The following is a 13270-nucleotide window of genomic DNA, read 5'->3' on the forward strand; positions in this document are numbered from 1 at the left end:
GCATGTTCACCACTGTGTTACATGGCCTTTCCTTTTAACAACACTCAGTAAATGTTTGGGAACTGAGGAGACACATTTTTTAAGCTTCTCAGGTGGAATTCTTTCCCATTCTTGCTTTATGTAAAGCTTAAGTTGTTCAACAGTCCGGGGGTCTCCGTTGTGCTATTTTAGGCTTCATAATGCGCCACACATTTTCAATGGGAGACAGGTCTGGACTACAGGCAGGCCAGTCTAGTACCCGCACTCTTTTACTATGAAGCCACGTTAATGTAACACGTGGCTTGGCATTGTCTTGCTGAAATAAGCAGGGGCGTCCATGGTAACGTTGCTTGGATGGCAACATATGTTGCTCCAAAACCTGTATGTACCTTTCAGCATTAATGGCGCCTTCACAGATGTGTAAATTACCCATGTCTTGGGCACTAATACACCCCCATACCATCACACATGCTGGCTTTTCAACTTTGCGCCTATAACAATCCAGATGGTTCTTTTCCTCTTTGGTCCGGAGGACACGACGTCCACAGTTTCCAAAAACAATGTGGACTCGTCAGACCACAGAACACTTTTCCCACTTTGCATCAGTCCATTTTAGATGAGCTCAGGCCCAGCGAAGCCGACGGCGTTTCTGGGTGTTGTTGATAAACTGTTTTCGCCTTGCATAGGAGAGTTTTAACTTGCACTTACAGATGTAGCGACCTACTGTAGCTACTGACAGTGGGTTTCTGAAGTGTTTCTGAGCCCATGTGGTGATATCCTTTACACACTGATGTCGCTTGTTGATGCAGTACAGCCTGAGGGATCGAAGGTCACGGGCTTAGCTGCTTACGTGCAGTGATTTCTCCAGATTCTCTGAACCCTTTGATGATATTACGGACCGTAGATGGTGAAATCCCTAAATTCCTTGCAATAGCTGGTTGAGAAAGGTTTTTCTTAAACTGTTCAACAATTTGCTCACGCATTTGTTGACAAAGTGGCGACCCTCGCCCCATCCTTGTTTGTGAATGACTGAGCATTTCATGGAATCTACTTTTATACCCAATCATGGCACCCACCTGTTCCCAATTAGTCTGTTCACCTGTGTTTGTGTTTGATGAGCATTCGTCAACTTTATCAGTATTTATTGCCACCTTTCCCAACTTCTTTGTCACGTGTTGCTGGCATCAAATTCTAAAGTTAATGATTATTTGCAAAAAAAAATAAAAAATGTTTATCAGTTTGAACATCAAATATGTTGTCTTTGTAGCATATTCAACTGAATATGGGTTGAAAATGATTTGCAAATCATTGTATTCCGTTTATATTTACATCTAACACAATTTCCCAACTCATATGGAAACGGGGTTTGTAACTTCAACGTGTTCGAAGCCTCGCTTCTTCCTTTAAGGCCGCCGACACGTCTTTCACATAAACATGAAGTCGTCACCGGCTTTGCTGTCAGCGTAAAAGCGAGGGCGACGGGCAGCGGCAAAGTGTGTCTGGGCGATGCTTTCACGCGCTCGCAGTCACTAAGAATACAATCACAGGCATTTAATTAATGTCGGTGAGCAGCTCGTTGGCTCAGTGGCGTGTAAGGAAGGCTCTGCTGTGTGCGTCTGCACCGTTCATTCGATCATTTCCACCTCACTGGCCTTATGTGTGATACAGGTGGTCATGTGATTGTCTGTGCAACACCTCATTGGCTTATTTGAATCCCTCAGTAATTGCACTTTAATGACTATGATGGTCGGGCTGTCAAACCATTAAAATGTTTATTTGTTATTAATCGCACTTTGTTGACATTCTCTCTTTAAATACGTCGACTGTAAGTTATTTAATTTCAAATATTTGCTTGAAACAGTGAAGTGAATTATATTTATATAGCGCTTTTTCTCTAGTGACTCAAAACGCTTTTACATAGTGAAACCCAATATCTGAGTGACATTTAAACCAGTGTGGGTGGCACTGGGAGCAGGTGGGTAAAGTGTCTTGCCCAAGGACACGACGGCAGTGACTAGGATGGCGGAAGCGGGGATCGAACCTGGAACCCTCAAGTTGCTGGCACGGTCACTCTACCAACCGTGCTGTACCGCCCCAGTGGATGTTCCTGCCCAATTATTTGCACTTAAAAATACACGTTTGGAGTAGTAAATATGATTAATTAATGTGTTCAATTACAGTGTTTATCCTAAAAGTCCTGCCGTGGAGCGGTATAGCTCGGTTGGTAGAGTGGCCGTGCCGGCAACTTGAGGGTTCCAGGTTCGATCCCTGCTTCCGCCATCCTAGTCGCTGCCGTCGTGTCCTTGGGCAAGACACTTTACCCACCTGCTCCCAGTGCCAACCACACTGGTTTAAATGTAACTTAGAAATCGGGTTTCACTATGTAAAAGCGCTTTGAGTCACCAGAGAAAAGCGCTATATAAATATAATTCACTTCACTGCCATTTAATTTGACACGTTATGCTTTTTTTTTTGTAATATCGTACTGCAATACCGTGATAATATCGCACCGTGAGATTTTGATACCGTTACATCACTTTTTTTTTAAAGTGTCTTTCCTTGCGCTGTCCTCCAAATCTAAACTTCAAACATGGAAATGCTCAGCTGGACTCTCGACTCAATTGACAAAATCTTTTCGACGAGGAAAAGAGGTTCTGGGGAGCCTGGCTGCCCTGATGGAACCATTGCTGCGGGGTACGTGAGAGATTCCTGGGATAAATGGAGAATCATGTGCCTCTCAGTCCTTTCCATCAAGGACGTGGAAGACATCTACCTATTTGGAACCGTGATCACGGGGCACCTGCTGATCGGGCTGGGGCATTGCTCTGGTGTATCGTCAAATTCGTAAGACGATGGCAGCCGCTGAAGGAGACAAAAGGCTGTTCGTCATAATGGGAGGTTTGGGCCGGGCTGTGGGATCACAGACTCGGGCGATTTCTGAACTGAATCACAAGATGGATCACATCATGGAAAAGCTGGTTGAAAGGGAAAAAATGGATATGAGGGCCAGCATGGACGAAAAGAACAGACAAATGACTGAATGAAATTAAGCAATGGATGTCCGCTAACTTCTTGCAACTCAACGCCAAGAAAAGGGAAATGCTGATTATCGGTCCTGCTAAACACCGACATTTATTTAATAATACCACCTTAACATTTGACAACCAAACAATTACGCAAGGCGACTCGGTAAAGAATCTGGGTATTATCTTCGACCCAACTCTCTCGTTTGAGTCACACATTAAGAGTGTTACTAAAACGGCCTTCTTTCATCTCCGTAATATCGCTAAAATTCGTTCTATTTTATCCACTAGCGACGCTGAGATTATTATTCATGCGTTCGTTACGTCTCGTCTTGATTACTGTAACGTATTATTTTCGGGTCTCCCTATGTCTAGCATTAAAAGATTACAGTTGGTACAAAATGCGGCTGCTAGACTTTTGACAAGAACAAGAAAGTTTGATCATATTACGCCTATACTGGCTCACCTGCACTGGCTTCCTGTGCACTTAAGATGCGACTTTAAGGTTTTACTACTTACGTATAAAATACTACACGGTCTAGCTCCATCCTATCTTGCTGATTGTATTGTACCATATGTCCCGGCAAGAAATCTGCGTTCAAAGAACTCTGGCTTATTAGTGATTCCCAGAGCCCAAAAAAAGTCTGTGGGCTATAGAGCGTTTTCTATTCGGGCTCCAGTACTATGGAATGCCCTCCCGGTAACAATTAGAGATGCTACCTCAGTAGAAGCATTTAAGTCCCATCTTAAAACTCATTTGTATACTCTAGCCTTTAAATAGACCCCCCTTTTAGACCAGTTGATCTGCCGTTTCTTTTCTTTTCTTCTCTGCTCCCCCCTATCCCTTGTGGAGGGGGAGACACACAGGTCCGGTGGCCATGGATGAAGTGCTGGCTGTCCAGAGTCGAGACCCGGGGTGGACCGCTCGCCTGTGCATCGGTTGGGAACATCTCTGCGCTGCTGACCCGTCTCCGCTCGGGATGGTTTCCTGCTGACCCCACTATGGACTGGACTCTCACAATATTATGTCAGACCCACTCGACATCCATTGCATTCGGTCTCCCCTAGAGGGGGCGGGAGGGGTTACCCACATATGCGGTTCTCTCCGAGGTTTCTCATAGTCATTCACATCGACGTCCCACTGGGGTGAGTTTTTCCTTGCCCTTATGTGGGCTCTGTACCGAGGATGCCGTTGTGGCTTGTGCAGCCCTTTGAGACACTTGTGATTTAGGGCTATATAAATAAACATTGATTGATTGATTGATTGACAAGCCATTGCAATGTCTGCTCGCGGAAAAACAAAAATCCTAATCTACGATTTGACTCCCTCGAATGGCCTTGACGCTGCAACAACAGGACCAGGCTGTTCTGAAAACATCCTCGAGGACACCTCAATGATGGACGCTTTTGACCTCCCTCCCTTCTCAACGACACCTGGAGTCGAACTTTTGCTTGCATGCAGAACGGCCCCAGGCCTATGGACACTACATCAACACACCCAAGACAATGGGCATACACACACACACACACCCTCCCCCACCCCACGCCTTCACCACCGCTTGAATCCCCTTCGGGGTGATGGACGGCTGGCAGCGCTTCATAGCAGCAGTCGACCTCATGGGAGTATCCAATCACAAGTTGCGAAAACAGGAAGTGGCACCAGAGCCATACGAGCCACAGAATGCAAAGAAGGAGAGCAACATGTGGATTAGGTGGCAGATATTGTGTATGCACCTTAGGAGATCTGCTCCAATTTCGTTGTTCTTTGAACCTGTTCACTGTAATAATGACAATAAAAACTCTATTCTAGATATATATTTGCAAGGACATTTTCTAGGCGCAGTCAGGGCGTTGAGGGTATCTGGTTTGGTGGCTGCAGGATTAGGTCTCTGCTTTTTGCAGATGATGTGGTCCTGATGGCTTCATCTGGCCAAGATCTTCAGCTCTCACTGGATCGGTTCGCAGCCGAGTGTGAAGCGACTGGGATGAGAATCAGCACCTCCAAGTCCGAGTCCATGGTTCTTGCCCGGAAAAGGGTGGAGTGCCATCTCCGGGTTGGGAAGGAGATCTTGCCCCAAGTGGAGGAGTTCAAGTACCTCGGAGTCTTGTTCACGAGTGAGGGAAGAGTGGATCGTGAGATTGACAGGCGGATCGGTGCGGCGTCTTCAGTAATGCGGACGCTGTATCGATCCGTTGTGGTGAAGAAGGAGCTGAGCCGGAAGGCAAAGCTCTCGATTTACCGGTCGATCTACGTTCCCATCCTCACCTATGGTCATGAGCTTTGGGTTATGACCGAAAGGACAAGATCACGGGTACAAGCGGCCCAGATGAGTTTCCTCCGCCGGGTGGCGGGGCTCTCCCTTAGAGATAGGGGGAGAAGCTCTGTCATCCGGGGGGAGCTCAAAGTAAAGCCGCTGCTCCTCCACATGGAGAGGAGCCAGATGAGGTGGTTCGGGCATCTGGTCCGGATGCCACCCGAACGCCTCCCTAGGGAGGTGTTTAGGGCACGTCCGACCGGTATGAGGCCACGGGGAAGACCCAGGACACGTTGGGAAGACTTTGGGTTATGACCGACAGGACAAGATCACGGGTACAAGCGACCGAAATGAGTTTCCTCGGCCGGGTGGCGGGGCTCTCCCTTAGAGATAGGGTGAGAAGCTCTGTCATCCGGGGGGAGCTCAAAGTAAAGCCGCATGCCCCTCCACATCGAGAGGAGCCAGATGAGGTGGTTCGGGCATCTGGTCAGTATGCCACCCGAACGCCTCCCTAGGGAGGTGTTTCGGGCACGTCCGACTGGCCACGGGGAAGACCCAGGACACGTTGGGAAGACTATGTCTCCCGGCTGGCCTGGGAATGCCTCGGGATCCCCCGGGAGGAGCTTGACGAAGTGGCTGGGGAGAGGGAAGTCTGGGCTTCCCTGCTTAGGCTGCTGCCCCCGCGACCCGACCTCGGATCAGCGGAAGAAGATGGATGGATGGATGGATTGATTTTCCATCCATCCATCCATCCATTTTCTACCGCTTATGCCCTTCGGGGTCGCGGGGGGCGCTGGAGCCTATCTCAGCTACAATCGGGCGGAAGGCGGTGTACACCCTGGACAAGTCGCCACCTCATCGCAGGGCCAACACAGATAGACAGACAAAATTCACACTCACATTCACACACTAGGGCCAATTTAGTGTTGCCAATCAACCTATCCCCAGGTGCATGTCTTTGGAGGTGGGAGGAAGCCGGAGTACCCGGAGAGAACCCACGCAGTCACGGGGAGGACATGCAAACTCCACACAGAAAGATCCCGAGGCCGGGATTGAACTCACGACTACTCAGGACCTTCGTATTGTGAGGCAGACGCACTAACCCCTCTGCCACCGTGCTGCCGGATGGATTTTCAAGAAGGATATTTAAGAGAAACTACATCTTGTCTGTTTACGTGGCCTACCACTTGGTGGCTGACTTGCTGTTGTTCCCAAACTCTTCCATTTTCTTACAATAAAGCCGACAGTTGACTTTGGCATATTTAGGCGCGAGGAAATTTCACGACTGGATTTGTTGCACAGGTGGCATCCTATGACAATTCCACGCTGGAAATCACTGAAAGCGGCCCATTCTGTCACAAAAGTTTGTAGAAACAGTCTCCATGCCTAAGTGCTTGATTTTATACACCTGTGTCCGGGCCAAGTGATTAGGACACCTGATTCTGATCATTTGGATGGGTGGACAAATACCTTTGGACATTAAAAAGGTTTTACTCTTAACCTGAATAACAGAAGGGTTGTGTGTCGCCATTGTACACATGACTTCACCCATACATGATGACGTGTGTGTCTGCAGGAGTTTGTGGACGTCAGCCCCCCGCAGAGGAACTGGAAGGGCATCGCCATCTCGCTTTTGGTGATCGCGGCCGTCTGCTCGCTCATCACCATGTCCGTGGTGGTCCTCACGCCTGGTACCACATACGGGATGCAGTAACATCGTCGTCATGTTTTTGATTGATTTGACAGTTCTTTCCTTTTGATGCTTTCGGCCCTTTCCTCAGCTGAACTCCCAGGCAGCAGCAAGTCCGCTCTGACGGTGGAGGATCTGTACTCGTCAGAGTTCAGCGTGCACAGCCCCGAAGCCACATGGATCAGCGGTAAGCACTCGAGAGAGAGAAATCTGCATGCAAAGTGCCTGCAGGGAACTGTGTCCACTAGTGTTACAGGTCTGCTTGCAAAGCAGGCAAATCCACATCATGTAATAACAATCAATTTTGGTTTTTTCATTATAGACATTTTCCCCCCCCCCCATTATCACTGCACCTTCCTTGATGGATTTACCTCGCGTACGATTGCAAAGCACGAGTTCAAATTGAAAGACTACTATATTAGAAATGCACTCTTACACAGAACAGTATTTAATCGACTTGTCTTAAAACAAAAACGCCATCCGACCACATAACGCATACTTGCCAACCCTCCCGAATTTTCCGGGAGACTCCCGAAATTCAGCGCCTCTCTCCCGAAATCCTCCCGGGACAAATATTCTCCCGAAAATCTCCCGATTTTCAGCCGGAGCTGGAGGCCACGCCCCCTCCAGCTCCATGCGGACCTGAGTGAGGACAGCCTTTTTTCATGATGGGAGGACAACAGGATGACAAGAACTAAATCATCCAGACTAGAGATAAATTGTATTATTATGTTTATCTTACCTAAAAATAAATATATTTATTAATTTTTAAAAAAATTAAAAAAATACATTTTTACTATATTTTGCTAAAAACATCAAAATTAATTGTATTTTTAATTGTATTTTTTCCTGACTCCTTATTACATCCAGCCATAGAATTATACATTAAAATAAAAAAAATAAAAAACGAAAGACATTTTTACTGTATTTTGCTAAAAACATCAAAATTAATTGTATTTTTATTTGTATTTTTTATGACTCCTTATTACATCCAGCCATAGAATTATACATTAAAATAAACATATTTGAAATAATTAATTTTAAATTATCATAATAATTCATTTAAAATGACCATATTTAATTATTAAAATAATTGCTTGTTTATCAACAACTTTAGCATTTTATTCATTACATTTTGAAGCTCTCAGAAGCCAAGTTATGTTATATTCCTTAATATTTATTTATGCAAGTTTGAAGTATCAATTAACTAAACACAGTTTTTTTTGCATATTTTCAGGATGTATATATATATATATATATATATATATATATGCCACTCACACCGGTGAATTGAATGATGAATGATAGGTGGTGGTCGGAGGGGCCGTTGGCGCAGCCACGATTCCGTCATACTACCCCAGGGCAGCTGTGGCTATGAAAGTAGCTTACCACCACCAGGTGTGAATGAATGATGGGTTCTACATGTAAAGCGACTTTGGGTACTTAGAAAAGCGCTATATAAATCCCAGTTATTATTATTATTATTATTAAATACTTGACTTGGTGAATTCTAGCTGTCAATATACTCCTCCCCTCTTAACCACGCCCCCAACCACGCCCCGCCCCACCCCTGACCACGCCCCCCGCCCCCCACCTCCCGAAATCGGAGGTCTCAAGGTTGGCAAGTATGACATAATGAGACCAATAACCTTGAATCTGGTAACGAAATGAAAATTGAAACAAGGTGAGGACGACGTCTCCTGATACCTCCTCAGAAAAAGAACACACTTCAAATAAGGGGTACTTAAAGGAGCCATATGTAGTAATGTGGCCAGAAATGGTACTGCGATCACGGTCAAAATTCTGTAGTCCCCTTCCACTCTCCATGACTGAGGTTGCCAGATACGCAGCCAAATCTGAATCCTTCAAATGTCCTACGCTGTAGGTTTCTCTTGGTTATGTTTCATGCAAGATGGTTTACTAAGTACAAACCCCGTTTCCATATGAGTTGGGAAATTGTGTTAGACGTAAATATAAACGGAATACAATGATTTGCAAATCTTTTTCAACCCATATTCAATTGAATGCACTACAAAGACAACATATTTGATGTTCAAACTCATAAAGTTTTTTTTTTTTTTTGCAAATAATAATTAATTTAGAATTTCATGGCTGCAACACGTGCCAAAGTAGTTGGGAAAGGGCATGTTCACCACTGTGTTACATGGCCTTTCCTTTTAACAACACTCAGTAAACGTTTGGGAACTGAGGAGACACATTTTTGAAGCTTCTCAGGTGGAATTCTTTCCCATTCTTGCTTGATGTACAGCTTAAGTTGTTCAACAGTTGTGGTATTTTAGGCTTCATGATGCGCCACACATTTTCAATGGGAGACAGGTGTGGACTACAGGCAGGCCGTTCTAGTACCCGCACTCTTTTACTATGAAGCCACGTTGATGTAACACGTGGCTTGGCATTGTCTTGCTGAAATAAGCAGGGGCGTCCATGGTAACGTTGCTTGGATGGCAACATATGTTGCTCCAAAACCTGTATGTACCTTTCAGCATTAATGGTGCCTTCACTGATGTGTAAGTTACCCATGTCTTGGGCACTAATACACCCCCATACCATCACAGATGCTGGCTTTTACACTTTGCGCCTATAACAATCCGGATGGTTCTTTTCCTCTTTGGTCCGGAGGACACGACGTCCACAGTTTCCAAAAACAATTTGAAATGTGGACTTGTCAGACCACAGAACACTTTTCCACTTTGCATCAGTCCATCTTAGATGAGCTCAGGCCAAGCGAAGCCAACCGCGTTTCTGGGTGTTGTTGATAAACGGTTTTCACCTTGCATAGGAGAGTTTTAACTTGCACTTACAGATGTGGCGACCAACTGTAGTTACTGACAGTGGGTTTCTGAAGTGTTCCTGAACCCATGTGGTGATATCCTTTACACGCTGATGTCACTTGTTGATGCAGTACAGCCTGAGGGATCGAAGGTCACGGGCTTAGCTGCTTACGTGCAGGGATTTCTCCAGATTCTCTGAACCCTTTGATGATATTACGGAGTGTAGATGGTGAAATCTCTAAATTCCTTGCAATAGCTGGCTGAGAAAGGTTTTTCTTAAACTGTTCAACAATTTGCTCACGCATTTGTCGACAAAGTGGTGACCCTCGCCCCATCCTCGTTTGTGAATGACTGAGCATTTCATGGAATCTACTTTTATACCCAATCATGGCACCCACCTGTTCCCGATTTGCCTGTTCACCTGTGGGATGTTCCAAATAAGTGTTTGATGAGCATTCCTCAACTTTATCAGTATTTATTGCCACCTTTCCCAACTTCTTTGTCACGTGTTGCTGGCATCAAATTCTACAGTTAATGATTATTTGCACACACAAAAAAAAAAGTTTATCAGTTTGAACATCAAATATGTTGTCTTTGTAGCATATTCAACTGAATATGGGTTGAAAATGATTTGCAAATCATTGTATTCCATTTATATTTACATCTAACACAATTTCCCAACTCATATAGAAACGGGGTTTGTACTACCACCACCATGCTTGACGGTATGAATGGTGTTCCTGGGATTAAAGGCCTCACCTTTTCTCCTCCAAACATATTGCTGCCAAACAGCTCCATTTTTGTTTCATCTGACCACAGAACTTTCCTCCAGAAGGTCTTATCTTTGTCCATGTGATGTCAGATGAAACACAAATTGAGCTTTTTTTGGTTACCTTATTGGCCATTTTCAGAAAAATACATGACCCAAACAGTTGCTCTTTTGGAGTTTTCTGACTGGCAAAAGGTGTTTACATGGTATGAGGTTTGCTTAAAGGGGAACATTATCACCAGACCTATGTAAGCGTCAATATATACCTTGAAGTTGCAGATAAAAGACCATATATTTTTTTAACCGATTTCCAAACTCTAAATGGGTGAATTTTGGCGAATTAAACGCCTTTCTAATGACGTCACATCGGGAAGCAATCCGCCATTTTCTCACTTTCGTCGGTGTGTTGTCGGAGGGTGTAACAACACGAACAGGGACGGATTCAAGTTGCACCAGTGGCCCAAAGATGCGAAAGTGGCAAGAAATTAGACGAAATTTGTTCAAAATACGAGGGTGTGGGGAAAGCCGACGAAATGGTCAGTCGTTTGTTCCGCACACTTTACCGACGAAAGCTATGCTACGACAGAGATGGCAAGAATGTGTGGATATCCTGCGACACTCAAAGCAGATGCATTTCCAACGATAAAGTCAAAGAAATCTGCCGCCAGACCCCCATTGAATCTGCCGGAGTGTGTGAGCAATTCAGGGACAAAGGTCCTCGGTAGCACGGCAAGCAATGGCGGCAGTTTGTTCCCGCAGACGAGCGAGCTAAACCCCCTGGATGTCTTGGATGATCAAGAGAATAATATCGACCCTAGCATCCCTGGCCTGCTGACATCAACTCCAAAACTGGACAGATCAGCTTTCAGGAAAAGAGAGCGGATGAGGGTATGTCTACAGAATATATTAATTGATGAAAACTGGGCTGTCTGCACTCTCAAAGTGCATGTTGTTGCCAAATGTATTTCATATGCTGTAAACCTAGTTCATAGTTGTTAGTTTCCTTTAATGCCAAACAAACACATACCAATCGTTGGTTAGAAGGCGATCGCCGAATTCGTCCTCGCTTTCTCCCGTGTCGCTGGCTGTCGTGTCGTTTTCGTCGGTTTCGCTTGCATACGGTTCAAACCGATATGGCTCAATAGCTTCAGTTTCTTCTTCAATTTCGTTTTCGCTACCTGCCTCCACACTACAACCATCCGTTTCAATACATTCGTAATCTGTTGAATCGCTTAAGCCGCTGAAATCCGAGTCTGAATCCAAGCTAATGTCGCTATAGCTTGCTGTTCTATCCGCCATGTTTGTTTGTATTGGCTTCACTATGTGACGTCACAGGAAAATGGACGGGTGTATATAACGATGGTTAAAATCAGGCACTTTGAAGCTTTTTTTAGGGATATTGCGTGATGGGTAAAATTTTGAAAAAAACTTCGAAAAATAAAATAAGCCACTGGGAACTGGTTTTTAATGATTTTAACCATTCTGAAATTGTGATAATGTTCCCCTTTAAAAAGGGACAAAAGGAGTTCCATTGTCATTTCCATCAATTGTGAAGTTGTGGCAGGTGAGCATCATGTGTGTGTGTGTGTGTGCTTTGGCAAGCCATTTGAAGATAATGGTGTCTGTGCAGTCAGATGGAGGTATAAAACCCGTATAAGACACACACCATTTGAGGCGTCTCCTGCTGACCTGCAGGCCAGGAACACAGATGGCTTCACAGTGTCGTGTTAGATTCAGAGCACAACAACTCCACATCAACTGAGACCAGTAATGATAATAATAACAGAGTCGGTGTGAGCAATCATTCATTGATACACACATTCGTTTAGTGCGGGTTAGCTTTGTGGTAACTCTTTTAATTAAAGGCTCCTTGCCAAGGCCTCTGTCGCTAATGCATCTCTTCAATCAGCACACCAGAGAGGTGGTAGCCATCCCATCTTGGCATGTGTTTTTATTCATCGATTACATTGACTCATTCCATGAGACGGAAGCGAGAATGTATATTTTGTTGCTTCCAATCAGTTAGGGTTGTCCCGATACCAATATTTTGGTACCGGTACCAACATGTATTTCGATACTTTTCTACATAAAGGGGACCACAAAATCATTTTAACAAAAAATCTTAGGGTACATTAAACATAAGTTTCTTATTGCAAGTTTGTCCTTAAATAAAATAGTGAACATATAAGACGAATTGTATTTTAGTAGTAAGTAAACAAACAAAGGCTCCTAATTTAGCTGCTGAGGTATGCAGTAACATATTGTGTCATTTATACACCTATTATTTTGTACACATTATTAAGGACATAACAGAATAGATAGACACAAAATAGAGATGTCTGATATTATCGGACTGCCGATATTATCGGCCGATAAATGCTTTAAAATGTAACATCGGAAATGATCGGTATCGGTTTCACAAAGTAAAATGTATGACTTTTTAAAACGCCGCTGTGTACACGGACGTAGGGAGAAGTACAAAGCGCCAATAAACCGTAAAGGTACTGCCTTTGCGTGCCGGCCCAATCACATAATATCTACAGCTTTTCACACACACAAGTGAATGCAATTCATACTTGGTCAACAGCCATACAGGTCACACTGAGGGTGGCCGTATAAACAACTTTAACACTGTGAACCCACACCAAACACATTTCGGGAGAACATCCGCACCGTAACACAACATGAACACAACAGAACAAATACCCAGAAGCCCTTGCAGCACTAACTCTTCCGGGACGCTACAATATACACCCCCGCTA

General features: G+C 44.6%; 1 protein-coding gene across 3 annotated transcripts in view; it reads left to right on the forward strand.

Annotated features, from left to right (window-relative positions):
- LOC133578156 (inactive dipeptidyl peptidase 10-like) overlaps positions 1-13270 on the forward strand; it is a 140949-nt gene that overhangs the window by 59363 nt on the left and 68316 nt on the right. For all 3 annotated transcript variants that reach the window (XM_061932348.2, XM_061932350.1, XM_061932347.1), the window contains exons 2-3: positions 6834-6948; positions 7039-7134. In XM_061932348.2, the coding sequence (XP_061788332.1) occupies positions 6834-6948; positions 7039-7134 (211 nt within the window). The remainder of the gene's footprint in view (positions 1-6833; positions 6949-7038; positions 7135-13270) is intronic.

This window comes from Nerophis lumbriciformis, linkage group LG38, assembly GCF_033978685.3.
Source record: "Nerophis lumbriciformis linkage group LG38, RoL_Nlum_v2.1, whole genome shotgun sequence".
Classification (NCBI taxonomy): Eukaryota; Metazoa; Chordata; class Actinopteri; order Syngnathiformes; family Syngnathidae; genus Nerophis; species Nerophis lumbriciformis.